Consider the following 16,992-nt stretch of genomic DNA (forward strand, 5'->3'; position numbering starts at 1 on the left):
TTTAAAAGATGCTAGAAATACGTGTCTTGATACCATATTGAACAAGAATGTAAAATAACTTGCCTGACCGAAAGATATCGGTAGATACAAGTGAACTAATACAAAAACTAACATATTAACCTATCTAACTAACTAATATCACGTTTAATAGAAGAAGAGAAAGAAGGAAACACATGAATTTGAAGTGGTTGGATCCCTATTTGGATCCACATTCACTATTAGCCACTTTACTAAATTCATTGATTCAACAAATGCAGACATTACAAAGGAACAACTCTCAAATTACTGCATTGTCACAATCCCTCATCAATCTCTCACAAAATACCTCTAACTCTCAAACCTCAATAACCAAGATTCTTTCTTACTACTCAGATCCAAGTATATATGTTCAATGTCATAGGTCTCTTCTCTACTGTGGAGACAGGTGTAAAGAGTTTGAAAGGTTGCCTTACAATTGGACATATTAAATTTCTTCAACATTTTCTACTACTAGAAAACTGGGCTTTCATAACAGTCATGAACGGTATAAAAAATTATTGTAACTATGCCTAACTATATAATTCTAAGATAATTCTCCTAGCTTCTCTCCAACTTATCCTTCATTTCAAACTTTCCTTTTAGTTAATTCTTTAAAACACACTTTAATAATGTTGAATCATCATTTAACCAAAAAATTTAAGCCGATAAATTAGAGTAAATTTAATCATTTATACTCCCTCTCACTTATATAGAGAGAGAAAACTTACCTAATACAAACTATTGGATGACTATTTAAAAAAATAAATGGAAGATTTCCTCTTATATGTCCATTGAAAATAAATTGAAATGTTAAAGCGAGTACAACTCACTACCAATTGACATATATCTCCAACAAAGAGGCGGTAAGTTAAAAATAGCTTGTTTGTTCTATATACACTACAATAAAGTATTGTTCTCTCGTAATTAAATTAATGATATTATTGAAATTACACACCGTACATTCTCATATAAAAATCCTGCAAAGCTAACCAAATTATTGTTATTATTTTTAAGGAGAACAACATGTGTGACGGGGAGATATATTCCAACTCACGACCTTGTGTAGTTGAAAATAGATGCATTAATCAATTGAGAGACATATATCCTTTATTAAGGATCATCTTGAAATATAAAAAACCTAGCAAAAGTTTATAATATAAGTATTGATCACTCGTCTCATTGCCAATTGATTTTGAGATTGAACTTGATATGATATCAAAGTCCAAAAGCTCAAATGAGCATTAGGTTCAAAAGTGGGACATCAAGATTGGTAAACCCAATAAAGACACATCTTAAGGGTCAGTTAAAAATCCTATGTTGAAAAGAAAACTACAAATATTGATATCTCGACCAAAATGTTGGAACTTGGAACTTTCAGAAAAAAAAAATCTTTGAAAAAACCAAAAACAAATCCAAATACTCTCAAGCATTCTGATAAAGATTTTCTACGAAAGAAATGTAACTGTTGTGGAGCAAATCGAAAAAAAAAAATCGAATATCGACAAATAAAGGCCTCTATTTTTTTTCTTATCATCTAATGATATAGTTTGATTCCCATCTCTATTCAGGGTCCATAATTGAAGATGCTTTCTTTGATGTCCACTCAAAAACGTCTTCTTTTGATAGCTATTCGAAATGGTTTTATTTATTTATTTATTTTTGGAAAATATCAATTTTTACTATAAATTTAAAGCAGTTTATCAATTTTTATTCTAGATTTATAATTTCATCCAATTGCATCTTAAACTTGAATAGTTGTTGCAATCTTCGTCTTAAAATTTAAAATGTGTGTTGTAATTTTTATCTTCTAATAAGTTTTCATTTGGAGAATCGTTAAAAAATATGTATCTAATGAATTATAACCTATATATTTTGTATGTAAAGTTAATAAGATTTAGACAAAAACGACTATTACTTGTAAGGACTTAAAAAAAAAGAAAGGAAAAAAGGAAGAAAACTGGGAATTTTTGTGTTGGGACAAGAATGTGACAGGGGACATGTGGTGGATATGAGAGAGAGAAAAAGGAAAAAGAAATTGGAAAGGAAGAAAGAAAACAGAAAAGAAAAGAAGAGGGAGAGAGAACGAAGGAGGAGAAGAGAAAGATAAGGGAAGCAGAGGGAAGAGAAGGGGTAGGATCGAGGAGTGAGGAATGGGTGAAATTGGTAAGTAATTATGTCCGAGAATCTGAAAATTGAAATTTAGTTGTATTTTACGTGGTTCTATCTCAAAATTAATTGACAATAAGAGATTATCCATGTTTATTATAAACTATGTAAGGTCCTTAACATACCCCTCGAGATCGTGACTCTTTTAGTTTATCGATCTTGGCTGGATCCCATTTTTGATCGATTGCTCTACCATATCAAGATTGTTTATTATAAACTATTACAAGTCTCTTCTCTTCTTACGAGATATTTTTTTCAATCAGTTTATATATTCATGAGTACAAGTTAAAAGCAATATATTAAAAATTGATTTTACAGTGGATGTAGGATTTATTTGCTATTGGGTTTATGGCAGAAACTTGAGGGAGAAGTGAGATTTTGTTGGGCTGTTGAAGAAAGAAGATGAAAAGAATAAGAAGGGTCTGATTATATGAGTTATATTGAGAGGTTTGAAGGTGTAATAAAAATTAAGTAGGAAGGAGTTTCTTGGTTGAGGAAAAGGAAGAAAACAGAGAGGAGGAAGGAAGAAGAAAGGGTAGAGAAATGGAGAAATTCGTGTGTTTGAAGGAAGAAGATGAATAGTTGTTGAAGTGAGAGAAAGAAATTATGAATTACAATAAAGAAGATATAATAAAAGTAAAAAGAAAATGGGTGAATTGAGCCAGATGGAGTAGTGGGAGAAAGAGGAATTGATTGGTTTATTGTGGGACCCACAATTAGAATAATAGGAGAGAGAAGAAAGTGAGTATTCAATGAAGAAAGATAATGGTTTGTTTATTCGACGATTGGTTTTATTTGAAGATACTCGATTTTAAGTGAATTAATTTCGTATTGAATCCATATCCTAGAAATTGGAGATCCAATTTAAACGATTTGAGAAAACGTTTTAGATATTTATCATTGAAATTTTTAAGTGGTTATTTTATTAAATGTTTTCTAGTATATATTAATATAGAATTTCTGAGAAATTATATATTATGGATGTTTTAGTATTTTTGTTGGGAGTGAAAACAGAATGTGGTTGTCTTGAGAATTTATAAGAGTCTGTTGGAAACTCGAATTCTGTTTTTTTGTTTCCAGATTCACTCAATCAAATGGATTCAGCGAATAGGCGGCATAATTTTTTAGATTTGTTTCTGAAAACTGTTTTCGGATTCTGTGATCCAAACAGTAGAAATTTTGAAAACGACTTTTTTATATTTTTAGTGTTTTCAGATTCAGAATTTGAAAATTTTAAGATGCAGAATTATATTAGAAAGATAAAAACTTTGATAAAATATATTACTTTATATTATAAACTCATTTTATGCTTGTTAAAATTGAAACATGTAAAATTATATAACCTTTAAAATCATAATTATACAAAATTTATTAAAAAAATGTTAATAAATTAATTAATATAAGTTTAGATTAAACTAAAATTTAGTTTGTAACTACTTCTAGTTTATAAATATATTGCTAAACAAGTATTGAACAATTTTTTAAATTGAGATTCAATTACCAAATCTACTACCAAACACATATTTGAAAACACTGAAAATAAAAAGTACAATTCTGATTTTCATTAAATCCCTTGTTTTCAATTTTATGTTTTCTGATTACCAACCAAACGCACCCTAAATGTTTTTGAGAATTTAGAAATGCTTTATGATTTTAAAAAAAAAATACTTAAAGCTTATGAAATGTATTTAAAAAGAGATTTCAGAAAATGATTTTAAAATTTCATGGAATGTTCTTAGAAAGAAATATTTTAGAAATGTTTTGAGAAAGTTAAAAAAATTCTTAGAAAGAAGAAAATAATTTTAGAACAGTTTATGAGGTTGAGAAGAGTTTTCAAACCATCGTGTTATTGTATTTAAGTGATTATCCGTATGCTATAAGAATGTATTTTTATAGTATACCCATAAATAGAAGGTTTTGGGATCATTTGACTCCGCACGTTGAAAGAATTATTATGGTGTGTATTGAGATTACTTTGTGCCAGTAGACCATAATAGAATATGGATACATGTGCGGTGTTCAGGTTTTGTTTATCTGTTTTAAGTTTGAAAGAATAATGTCTTATATGTTTTAGAATGTGTTTTAAAGCAGGTTGAGAAGTTGACGTAACTAAGTCGCAAGAAACGCAGGGGAATACAGGGGCAATTAGGGTCAAATCCGGATTCTAAATTCTGGTCCAAATCATGGACTTGAGAGCGTTGCCTTTTCAATTTGCCTAGAAAGAAAGTGTTGTTACAAGTTTGTTATTAGAAAGTTTACTGAGTTTTTAGTTGCTCGAGTTTTATGAAGTTTGTTTTAAGAGTTTAAATTTCAATTGTTTATGTAAGAAATTTTGCGAGATTATTTTCTTATCAACTTGCCATTCATTGAGCTTTTCAGCTTACTCTTTATAATTTGTTTTTCCCCCAGACTGTACCTGAGTTTCTGACTTTCTGAGTTTCAAGGAGGAAGTAAATCAGCGTCTGCCACCTAGAGTAGTTCAAGGGTTGCATTGTAAGCCGTGTATTTGTAAGAGTTTTACATTTACATCAGGTCGATGGAATAGAATGTTTAGAATTGATGTATGAATGATTGTTCAATTGAGATTATTGTTTTGGGACGGGTCATGTCATTACTATTTTGAAAATTTGTAAGTTTTAGTAAAATTGGTTAATGGTCAATTTTGTGCATTAATCAAACTTAATTTTGGACCAAGCTTGATTTTTATTATAATAAAATGTAATAAATCCTAACCTAATAGATTTTTTTGTATTATAAAAGTTTATTCAAATAATATTCGGATAGTAAATTTTCAAAAAATCTTTTTAATGACTTTTTATGATTCTTCGACGCTCCAAGAAGTGTGAAACTCACGAATCTATTCTATTTACTAAAAAAATAATAATAAATAATGTTTTACTGAAATTTGACGGGGGCGATGGTTAAATGTAGATGAACGGATTTTTTAAAATATATTTTTGAAACTATTTTTTAAAATATTGTTGTTTTAATGAACTAGCATTTAACTTAGATCCAATATTTTTGTGATTTTCTTTTTCTTTTTTACTCTATTTTCGCCCTCTTTAATTTATATCCACAATATAGTAATTTTAACCTTTAAATTTTCTTTTATGTAAATATATAAATTTTATTTTAAACATTTTAATTTAATAAATTTTTTCGGAAATAATTTTAATTTAATAATTTGACTTTATATAAATAATTGCAATTTAAACTTATTTAAAATTCAATTTAAATACAAAGTGTGTACAGATAGTTGTCTCGTCTTTAAAGAAATAAAAACAATTTAAAACAAATCAATGAGTACGTGTTTTTTTTTAGGTAAAGTAATAGAGAGAGCAAGCTAATAATCTTTTCACTAAAAAGTTAGATTTGGAGGGTCTTGGTCTCTCTCACGAACTTAACCATTTGGTGTTTTCACACCGTGTAAAACTGAAAGATAGAGACAGAAGAATCTTAATTTTCCACATCTTCTTTTTAGATAAGAAACTTGTATATTTTAGATCTAAGTTTGGGTGTTGCAACTAATACAAATGAACTTGTATCACATCAAAATTAAGACAACACATAAACGCATAATCACACGAAGGAAATAGTAAGAAATAGTAACCATCAATAAATAAAAATTCGATCAAACAAATAATAACTTGAGCATAATTCAATTCAAGTAAGGTTAAACTTCATACGAGACTAAATGTTGGAGTCCACACTCCCTCGGCAATAAAAAAAAAAATCAATCATACAAGATAAAGTGACCTAATTATAAAAATAATATAATATGTTATTTAAGAAAGAGAGCATCCAGCATATACCACTTATTTTGTCTAGATGGTGACAATTGCTTTTGTCACTGTCAAATAAACCGATATTTTACCAATAATTATATGACACATGTCATCTAACAATTTTATTTAATCGTATTCATAGAAAGACTACACCAAATCCAATTTAAATGGTAACCTATTTGAATTTTTTTAAGTTCGGAAGTGTGATTAATAAAACGGTAACTGATATATATCTCTTTCAATTAGAAATTGTGGGTTCGATCCCTCGCATCCACATGTTGTATTCAAAAAAATGATTTTAAACTTTCATAAAATTCACTTTTATTAGAAAAATAAAATCAATTTTTTATTTGTCAAAACATAACGAGTAGAATACATAAATTTTATTGCTTTATTCTAAATTCTATTCTAATCATTATAATAGATTCGAATAATCTTGATAAGTTAGTTTATTGAATTCTCATATATTTCTATTTTCCATTATTCCAACCAATTATAAAGATTAAAAATAAATAAACTTTTTTTTTTTTTACTTTTAAACACAGTAAGACTTGAACCTAGATTTTGGATGTTAACATTCAAAATTCTTACCACTGCACCAACACCCGAAGGTACAATAAAAAATGAACCTACCCCATTGAATCATGACAAGAGAGAAGTGATTTTGACGTTATGTCAAATTTTGGTCATACCAAAATCACTCGCAAACTACTCGTTAATTAGCAAAAGGTCATTAGAATTATGGTTATAGGACAAAGATTATAGTTTGTATAAAATAATCGATAAAAGGAAAAAGGAAAATGAAAGTAGAGTAAGAAAGTCGAACCATTTATTTCCCTTTTGTACGAGAAATGACCCAACGTCGGGGCGGGAGATAAAAGATATCTTTTTCTTTTTTCTCCCTCCTCAGGGCTCCTCCATTTCCTGATCTCTCGTTCTATCAATCTTCTCTGCGACTACAAATCAGGTAACGTTTTTTTTTCTTCTCATTTTAATGTTTTCTTTTTCCGTTTTTCCTCATTGTTTCGTCTCTGTAGGAAGTTACCTTTATGTGTGCATCCAATCTGATTTCTTAAAAATTATTGTGAACTGGTTTCTGTTCATTATTCACTCAAGATTCAAGTTACGCGAGATATTTCATTTTTGGATCCGTGCTTTCTGTGCTAGTTACTCTTAACATCGTTATGAATCGCCTCATCTGTTTTTGATGAGTGATTGTTCTAACTAAAACATTAACGAACAATTTTTGTTTTTGAGTCTTAAATGGGTTAGTGCCTTCAGGCCGTTCAGGGTTTTGAAATTGCTCGAATGCATAAAGTTTTTTATGTTTGAATACCCATTTCAATGGATGCTGCATTCTGTACTGCCGCAGGCTTATATTGGTTGGGTCAAGTTACTATTTATCTCCCATATAGCAGATTTTCCGGCGAGTTGATTGGTTTCTGCAGCAAAATTTTGATCGTATTTTGAGGAAATGGGGTACATTGGTGCACATGGGATTGCAACGCTGCACAGATACAAGTACAGTGGTGTTGATCACTCTTACGTCGCCAAATATATACTGCAGCCCTTTTGGAGTCGCTTCGTCAATTTCTTTCCACTATGGATGCCGTAAGTAGAGCTTCATTGTTTCTATCAGTAGTGATTCTGTAAATTCAATAAAAGATTTCCCCTCAGTTACTGGACATGGTGTTTAGATGCGAACTGGAGAGGTTTCATTAGTCTGATTACATATACTTTTCTGGTAATCTTTCTTTCTGATGATGTGCTGACCTATCAATTTTCCTCTGTTCTCACTTCACTTGTGTTCCTGGATGATTTCATCAGTCCGAACATGGTAAACTGGCATTTCCTCGATTGTTATACTGTACCTTTTGCTTTGGCTTTCGAGATAATATGTTCTCTCCTTTGTGGCATGCTCTCGTTCCAGATAACTCTTATGGGATTTATGTTTTTGGTCACATCAGCAGTTCTTGGTTATGTGAGTAACATTCATTATTCCCTTTTAACTGCTCTTCTTTATGTTTCGCTCCTAATGCCGTCATTTTTATACTATGATCACCCTAATCTTGCGATGCTTGGTTGTAATGTTTAATAATAAATGTTCTAAGACATGTCAAGACTTTGTTTTATTAGTTTTGGTGCTTTTTAAATTATTTTCACTTGTCGTTAAATCTTTTCCTATTTGTATTAAAAATGTCATAGGGACAGCATACCTGAAATCGATAAAATATGGGCAAATATCACACGGGGTGCTGTTATATTTGTTGCCATATTAATGCATCGTAGTTCTTTAAATTATTCGTAGTTTTCTTTAATATTTATTGTTGGTTCGTTGATCCCTTAGTCTGTCTCATATTTTTGTTTTAACTGCACTTTCATATCAGATATATTCTCCTCATTTGGATTCACCTCCACCAAGGTGGGTTCATTTTGCTCATGGATTGCTTCTTTTTCTTTATCAGGTATGTTCTAATGTTATATATTGAGTTCTGTTGTACTTTTGCTTGGTTGGCGTGTTTAGGTGTCCCACCCATAGATCGCTTGGACATCAAGCATTTTGACATCTATTGAAGTGTTTCTAATTGACTTATATATATTTTATCCCTGTTTTACAAGACTTTTGATGCTGTTGATGGGAAGCAAGCGCGGAGGACAAATTCTTCAAGTCCATTGGGAGAACTTTTTGACCACGGTAATATTTATGGTTCCCCCCTTCCCGTGCTTCCTGCTTCTTGCTTACGCACCACTGAAGTTTAATGTTGAAACTTTGTTGTTATTGGGCTTCTTTCTGTCTTCCAGGATGTGATGCACTTGCCTGTGCGGTATGTATCCCGATACTTGGTTATTGTTGTATTTCCAGGCCTTCCCGGTGTTCATATAGATATATATTTTTTTTGTTTCTTCGTGTTGATACCAGTTTGAAACCTTAGCTTTTGGGAGCACCGCCATGTGTGGAAGATCTTCTTTCTGGTTTTGGATACTTTCATCTGTGCCGTTTTATGGTGCAACATGGGAACAGTAAGTTTGTTGTGCCACGTTATCTTGATTTGATAGAAATTATTATAAGTTATGGCAATGTCTCAGCCCTCATGAGTTTTGTTCTTAAAGACCTACTTTATTTGCCATAATGTACTGGTTACTTAAGCCAAAATAATGCTTTAGTGCATTTTATTATCAAGTTTTTCTTGTTAAACTGCAGGGACAGGGAGTGGATAGAATATAATTATGGGATTTAGAGCTCTGTTGCTGTTAATGACCTCCCTCGATAAAACTTTTCAAAGAAAATACTGTATAAAATAAAGCCATTTAGGAAGCCTCATCTCCCCCATTTTTGTTACACCTTGCTCTCTTAATGCAAGATCTCCATTTTCTATGAAAAAAATGGAAAAAGGATGGAATTTGATATTTCTAGAGAGGTCCCCTTTTCCAGTTGTAGACCTTGTTGTGCTTTCACAGATGGTAATAGTTGTCTTTGGCAGATGATATGTGTGATTATGCATCTTTATCGTGATTTGAGTGCTGCTGGGTAGACTTTGAACTCATCATCCTTCCATCTACCCTGCCATACAACTTAATGGAAATCCTGATGGAGAGCTTTTTTTTTCCACTGTGTAATAACATAATTAGCATATATTGTGTGCATGAGATTTTATTTTTCTGCCAATTTAGATAAGGACGATTGTTAACTTGGGTAGGTACTTTAATTTAATTTCCCAACTTTGAGGTTGGGTTTGGACCTGTAGCAACCCCCTCTCCAATATATATGCTTATTCGAAGAAATAAAAATTGACATCTAACTTGAATTTTTTTTTTTTTTTTTTGAAAGAAACAATTTCATTGATAATATGAAATTACAAAAGAGACATCTAACTTGAATTTTCATCTTTGAGTACAGCTACTTCACCAATACTCTAATTCTTCCTGCTGTAAATGGACCTACTGAGGGTCTCATGCTGATTTATTTATGTCACTTTTTCACTACCTTTGTTGGTATATTCCTTCTCTCTGCTTGCAATTTCATTTTATGATTTTCTACCTTGAATATGTGATCCTCTGCCAACTTGATAGAAAAGTTCATAACTAGTCCTGAATATATCTTCTAACTCTCAGGTGCTGGGTGGTGGACTGAGCAGTTTGGGAAGTCCATACCAATTTTTAGTTGGGTTCCATTTCTTCATGGTAAGACTGTTGATCTAGTGTACCAACTACCAATGAAATTGCTCTCTATTGTATATACAAACCCTCAGCACTTCTAACTAACATTTGTAGAATATTATCCTCCCTCCCTCTCTCTCTCACTTTCTATGACCGGTTTCTATACTGAAGTTTCAGCTTTGTACTTCAATTTTATATGCAAGATTCTAGTGCAGCTGTACTTGGCTCTTCTGGTTGCATTTATCTTGCTCTGTGTTGTCTCATGCCTTTTTGGGTGGCCTGGTTCACTTTATTGTATATAGATTGGGGCCATTGGGCATAAAATGCATGTCTTGTTTAAATGAAATAATGCATACAGTTTCCAAATTCCAAGTTCAGCCCCAAGTTTTAGTTGCGCTTTGATGGAGGAGTGAAGAAATTATATGGCAGTTGCAGTGTGGCTAAGAAAAGCCATTTATTTGAAATTCTAGTTATAAAGGAATTAATAGGCCTTCTATACAAATTCAGGAGTTGGGATGAAGTCTTTGACTTGGCTAAGTTCATAGCTTCTAACCAGTGTATTGTACACCCTGTTGATAGATTATTTATTTAATTATACCTGTTTCTAGCTGATTGTGATTTGTGGTGAGCCTCCTGTTGGGGCTTGTGGCCATTGGATTTCACCATGTAACCTTTCACTAATTCAACAAAGAGTTTAAAAAATTTAAATGAAAGCTGGAAAAACCTATGGTTCTTGAGTTGGGTGACCCTTCCAACTGAAAATTAGTGGGTTTTCGGCTGTACATTCCTTTCTTCTCCTTGAGTCATGGTGGAAGGAATCTTCTCAAGAGCTTTCATAAAGGCCTCTTTATCACCCGTAACATATTGCAGACATATATATATATATATTTTTAACGAGAAACCGAACTTTCATTACGAAAAAATGAAAGAGAGATTTAGACACCAAATTTGCTAACTCTCTGCAACCCGTGGGCAGAATTTTGTCCTCTGGCTTTCTTTTTCTTCTTCTTCTTCCCCTCGGAATTGGTGATAGTCTTGCGATCAGGGAAATTAATCCACAAGGAGACTTTCATCTGCTGATTGACATCCAACTCCTCTAACTTCAAGAAGGGATGAACTTCTACATTTTCTCTATTTTTTCTGTCTCACCAAACCTACCAGCAACATTTTCCATAGAATAATTGCCAAGTTTTCCTCTTCCGTCATTTTTGAAACCATAGATCAAGCTCTCCACTGGTTGCATATAAGCAAGGGTGGTAAAATAGGGGAAAGAATATTTCATTCTTCCATAAGCTTGTCGTGGAATTGTCGTGGAAGTTTTACCTTTGGCTTAGTGGTAGAAGCAGTCTCTAGCCCCCCTTGAGCGCCTGTGTTCGAGACCAACATTTTACATAAGCTTGTCGTGGAACAAGAAAGGTAGTCTTCAATGCTGTTTTATCTTGATTATTGGGGATAGCTTGTGGCTTGAGCTTTTCAATGCTGTCTGATCTCGATTGAGGCTAGCTTGTGCCTTTAGCTTTTTTTTCAAGGATTAGACCTAAGATCGTTTCCACGGGACAGAAGTTCACCTCTGTCATCATAATGATAGCCATTAGCCACTCCCCAAATTCTCTATCAAGAAGGTTCCTTCTGAAAACCAAGTTCCCTTTGCCATTTCCAACATTCCAGCTTCATATATGCTAAATTGCTTACTCTTTGAGTGGGCACAAATTCTTGGATAACTAGCACATGAGTAGTTGCAAGTGATTGGATCCTTGAGAAACGAGCCCTTCTCCCATTGACACCTTAAAAACTGAATTTTCTTTATCACCTAGATGCCTTTGGAGATTAAAAACTGAATCTTTTCTTCTCTTATTCATTTGTTTATTCCTTGGTAAGTCAAGTTTATAATTTCATGCATCCTTTGTTTTCCATTATTTCTATTATTGCTTCCCTATGCCTACTTTTGTACCTTTTTCATTTTTGTAGTTTCTGGTTTGCAATTTTGTAAGTTTCAGATGTGACGCACAAATATTTATGTCAAAGTATTTATTCTAAGTTAAGATGGTTTTGGGGACAAAATCCTTTAACTCAATCCGTTTGGATGAAAAACTTATTTTGTTATATTTTTTACCCTTTGATTGCATATCTAATCTGTGTTTTAAACCTCTCCTGTGTTGTGCGAAATTTCATTTTTTTAATTCCTTTTGTTATTTCATGATTTACAGGCTATTACACATTTCAAAAGTACTCATACACTTTGCATTTCACTTACTCACTCTTCTCATTGTGTTGATCATTTCTTATAAATTTGTTTCCAGATATCCCTACATTCAAAGCTGCACTGATTTTATTGACTGCTTTTGGTGTCGTTCCTACAGTTGCATTCAAGTATGTTGTTCCTCTCTTCTAATTTTTTAATAGCATCGAATTCATGTGTTGCTCGGCATTTAAGTTCTGACAAATTTCAATATCAGCGAAGCAATCTAATAATTTTGTATGTAGAGAATATAATCTTGATCTGAAACAATTACTATGATATCGATAATAAGACAGACTTCTCAAGTACAGATACTTTTGACTATGTAGAAATAAGTGCAATAATTGGAAAAGCTAATATATAATGGTTTTAAGAGAAAGTGAAAACATGTTACCTTTTTCAAAGTTGTCGCATTTCAACAGTAATTTACACACCCAAACTTTTCCATGATTTTTATAAAAGGGAGGGAATGATAAGTTTTCTGAATTCTGTCAACTTATATGACCTTCCCATTTTGACTTTGAGAACCCTTAACTGGAAAATCTGCCAAAAACCCCCCTTATCATCTTGTGCTTTTGTGCAGTGTGTACAATGTTTACAAGGTCGTTCAGGCAAGAAAAGGAAACATGCTATTAGCATTAGCGATGGTAATAATCACATTGTCTATTAACTCTGGTTTATCTATGTTATATTGTAATAATAAAAAGATTTTTGTTTCATTGTCCATACAGCTTTACCCTTTTGTGGTACTCGTTGGAGGAGTCTTAGCATGGTAAATTTCAGTACATTTCTTTCCCTCACTTAGTACATTATAGTAATCATATTTGTTTTTACAACATTTATATCTCTCATTTAGGGATTATTTGTCACCTACTGGCATTATTGGAAACTATCCGCATCTGGTTATAACTGGAACTGGACTTGCTTTTGGATTCCTAGTGGTAAGACATAGGTGTTCTCTCTCTCTCCGCCCACCTTTTATTGTTATTGTCATATTTGATCTTACACCCATAAGAGAGGTGAACTTATAATTACGTTATAAGAATGCAATGAATAGGAACTTCATTAAGCTCATTAAGTTGACTTTGGGCAGCCATGTTTACATTGTGATGTTAGTGATCCAGGTATTCCTGCATCCACTCTTATCTTTTAGAAGTTATGGCAGGGATGTTGGAGGACTGAGTTGGTATTTTTAGTGTTATTATTATAAAATGGAGGTTTTGATGGAATGCTAAGCCAGACCCTTTTTCTTGCAATTTTTGTCAGTATAAATGTCAAATAGGCAAGCGTTCTGCACCATGGATGGGTTGTTCATAGTTGGAAGTATATTTAATGTTGAACCATTTTATGGCTTTGATGACATACATTAGTTGGGAGTTGGAGACTTGAATATAATGAACTCTAGGATTTCTAATAATATAATCCTTGTGTTTTGCAGGGTAGAATGATTCTAGCTCATCTTTGTGATGAGCCCAAGGGCCTGAAAACTGGAATGTGCATGGTATGTTGCTTTTATGAACCAAAATATTACGTATAAACTTGTTATTATTCGCTGACCAATACGTGAAACAGAAAAGAGAGTTTGTTGATTTTCATTTCTGATATTATGTAGTCAAATTATGGACTTTGCATTGAGTCAACTGACTTTTCAAGCCTGGTTATTCGAAAAATTATCGTGCTGTTCTGAAAATCTTCATGAAGAGACATGATTATAACATTTTATCCTGCCAACCATCATGGGATGGCTCAAGTGGTCAATGAGGGCCTTTGTAAATAGTAAAGGACTTAGAGGGAACGAGTTCAAACCATGGTGGCCACCTACCTAGGATTTAATATCCTACGAGTTACCTTGTCAACTAAATGTCGTAAGGTCAGGCGGTTGACCCGTGATTAGTCGAGGTGCGCACAAACTGGCCCGGACACATGGATTTCAAAAAAAAAAAAACATTTTATCCTGCCTTGCTCTTTTGCTGTATTTTTATTTGACCTTTAGTTTAGTAATGAAAAATTTTCACTTAAACCAGTGTTTGATGAAATTATCTAACAAAATAGAATGAATAACATTTTTTTGCCTATCCAGTCTGTAAAGAGCATAATTCATAGTTGAAGTATTAGTCACTGACTCAGAAATTCTAGAGATGGGCATGAATTAGTGACTCAAACCAGTGTTAGATGTTACACACATAAAATAATTATAAACAAATGATGCTCGAACAACTTTCAAAATATTCTTGAATAACTTTCAAAGTAAGAAATTTTTTCATAAAATTATTTAGAATAAAACTATCCTCAGTTGATCAAATGGTCGTTGGTAAATGGTGTAAGATGAAGTAATTATCAGTTATCACGTACAGTAGCTTGAGATAGGTGTAAATGAGCTCGTGCACCTTTAAAGCAAAATCCACAAGGATATTGTAGCAAGTATCTACGAATTTTTCTTGAATTCTAACCATGACGGATTTATGTATTATGTGTTATTGTTCAGTTTCTATGGAAATTGTCTGCTCATTTTTAAGATCTTCATTATTTCAACTGCTTCATATGATCTTGATGAGTCTGAGTTTGAAGCTAGATTATAAAATACATGTTTTTGTTTAACATCTATGCAGTCGCTATTATTTCTTCCTCTTGCCATTGCAAATGCTCTCACAGCAAGGCTTAACGACGGGTATGCGGTTACGGGTTGTACAGTTTGCAAAGATGGAATGGCATATCATTTATACTGACAATAAAGTTCTGTTATTCTGTGTGGCAGGATACCTTTAGTTGATGAAAGTTTGGTTGTTCTTGGTTATTGTCTTTTTGCTGGTATGTTTATTTTTAACTATTCTCTCCATCTCCAGCCCTCTCTATAACGAGCATTTGATAGGTCTGTGAAATGTCACCTCTCTAAGTCGTGTGGCATTTTTCACGATTTCTGATCTTTTCTTCTTTTCGTTTTCCGTTTCATCAGTTGCTCTGTATCTGCACTTCGCCACTTCAGTCATTCATGAGATCACCACTGCCTTGGGAATCTATTGCTTCAGGTGGGAAGAAAACTTCGGCTACAGCTCATTTCTTTTCTATGAGATTGAAAATCCAAAATTACTTGACAAAATACGAATTGAAACCGAATCTGATTTTGGCATGAACAACTCCGATGAAGATTATTATTACTTTTCACATGACTCTGTTCTGTAATGAATAAACAAATATATCTTTCTGTAGTATATGTTGTTTCTTATATTATCCTGCATCTCTTAATTATTGTTTGCTTTTATTCATCAGGATAACCAGGAAAGAGGCATAGAGTTGGCTGCAGTTTTACTTGGGGTAAGTTTTAAAACTTTCTTTATGATCAAACCCACATTACAGTTAATGATTTCCAAAACTTCATTATTTTGCATTTGGTTCTTGATTGATTTTGATGCTCATAACAAAAAATGTTCTCTCAGCCAACTGGAAGTTGGAATGATGCAGCTGTAAATTTCTCCTTATGAAGAGAAACAACAATTCTGCATTACTGAGATTTTGGTTGATATCATTTTTGGATGAAATTAAGGATAGTTTTTCAATCCAGTGATTGTAATTCAATTCATCCCCTACTCTGGTTGATGATTTATCGGATCGGTATAGGGTTATTTTAGGTATATTGATATTCTCAATTTTAACTCTAGAAAGAGGAACTTATAAAATCTTGTTGTAGCGTTTCATCATTTTTTAGTGAAGAAGATAGATGATGGAGTATCATTGGCTGTCTTTCAAATGGATTGAATTTAACATGCTACTTCTAACATGGTGGAGAGCTATTTGAAGGGAATCCACACTTCTCTTTGCTAAATTTCTGTTGATACTCAATTTGATAATAACTTTTTTTTCCTTAAAAAATCAAATAGTTACCAAATGCAATTTTTTTTTTTTTTCCTACAACTCATTTCAAGTCAAGTAATCAACCTAATAGTCAAACCATTTCAATCTTTAAGGGATAATTATACATATTGAAGCTTTTTAAAAGATTAATTAATAAAAAAACTACATTATGGCACATTATCAAATGATAATTCTTCAATGTTATGACTAAAAAACTAAACCATTTATATGTTGTTTTCGTTTTCTTAAATTAAATAAATGACTAAAATACATGTTATGCATTTGGATTTTCTATAACACTCCCATCTCCATTTCACGTACAATATAATTAAGTATTCGACTATATGACTATGAAAACATCACCATCAAATATAGTTAAATTCAACCCTTTAATTTATTCTCAAATATGTAACACACATATATATAATTTAAAAATTAAAAAAAAAATCAAAAACAAAACTTTCCTATCGAAGTCTTTATTTCTTAGTATCGTCAAATTCTATTAGACATAAAATGGATGAGTGTGTTAAAAAATTATGAGACTCATCAAATTGAAAGTTTATAAAATTTAGAGATACATCATACACAAGTTTAAACATTCAAGGATTAAATTGAAACTAATAGTTTAACTAAAAAATAAATATCTATACCAACAATGTTTTAAATTTTCGTTCACGTATCAACATTTACATACATCTATGAGTTTGATATCGACTTGAGAGTTAAATCAAATACTTAATTAAATTGATATTATTTCTTTATTGAAATTTCCATAAA

At 32.1% G+C, this 16,992-nt stretch overlaps 1 protein-coding gene across 5 annotated transcripts; it reads left to right on the top strand.

The window, feature by feature from the left end:
* Nucleotides 1–6,774: 6,774 nt before the first annotated feature.
* Nucleotides 6,775–16,095, top strand: LOC111015624 (choline/ethanolaminephosphotransferase 1). Of its 5 annotated transcripts, none has more exons than XM_088122755.1 (20): nucleotides 6,775–6,936; nucleotides 7,388–7,580; nucleotides 7,647–7,806; nucleotides 7,900–7,950; nucleotides 8,357–8,434; nucleotides 8,589–8,664; nucleotides 8,772–8,794; nucleotides 8,890–8,990; nucleotides 9,868–9,962; nucleotides 10,083–10,151; nucleotides 12,428–12,497; nucleotides 12,950–13,013; nucleotides 13,098–13,138; nucleotides 13,223–13,307; nucleotides 13,805–13,867; nucleotides 14,976–15,034; nucleotides 15,122–15,174; nucleotides 15,320–15,392; nucleotides 15,634–15,678; nucleotides 15,801–16,095. In XM_088122755.1, the coding sequence occupies exons 2-19, from the start codon at nucleotides 7,444–7,446 to the stop codon at nucleotides 15,653–15,655; spliced, it is 1,320 nt and encodes a 439-aa protein (XP_087978881.1). In that variant the 5' UTR covers nucleotides 6,775–6,936; nucleotides 7,388–7,443; the 3' UTR covers nucleotides 15,656–15,678; nucleotides 15,801–16,095. The 5 variants fall into 5 exon arrangements, with proteins under 5 accessions (XP_087978881.1, XP_087978879.1, XP_087978882.1 ...); XM_022290708.2 differs by having other exon boundaries at nucleotides 6,776–6,936; nucleotides 7,797–7,806; XM_088122753.1 differs by having other exon boundaries at nucleotides 7,647–7,950.
* The last annotated feature ends 897 nt before the right edge of the window (nucleotides 16,096–16,992 follow it).

Source organism: Momordica charantia (genome assembly GCF_013281855.1).
Source record: "Momordica charantia cultivar OHB3-1 chromosome 4 unlocalized genomic scaffold, Mcharantia_2.0 BLBB01000004.1, whole genome shotgun sequence".
Classification (NCBI taxonomy): Eukaryota; Viridiplantae; Streptophyta; class Magnoliopsida; order Cucurbitales; family Cucurbitaceae; genus Momordica; species Momordica charantia.

What these genes read in the sequence shown, in the direction of transcription:
- LOC111015624 (XM_088122753.1), top strand. Translation starts at nt 7,444, where the DNA reads ATGGGGTACATTGGTGCACATGGGATTGCAACGCTGCACAGATACAAG. An exon ending in CATCAGCAGTTCTTGGTTAT is followed by an intron (nt 7,951 to 8,356) that starts GTGAGTAACATT and finishes CTTTCATATCAG; the next exon opens with ATATATTCTCCTCATTTGGA. An exon ending in GTTGGAGGAGTCTTAGCATG is followed by an intron (nt 13,139 to 13,222) that starts GTAAATTTCAGT and finishes TCTCTCATTTAG; the next exon opens with GGATTATTTGTCACCTACTG.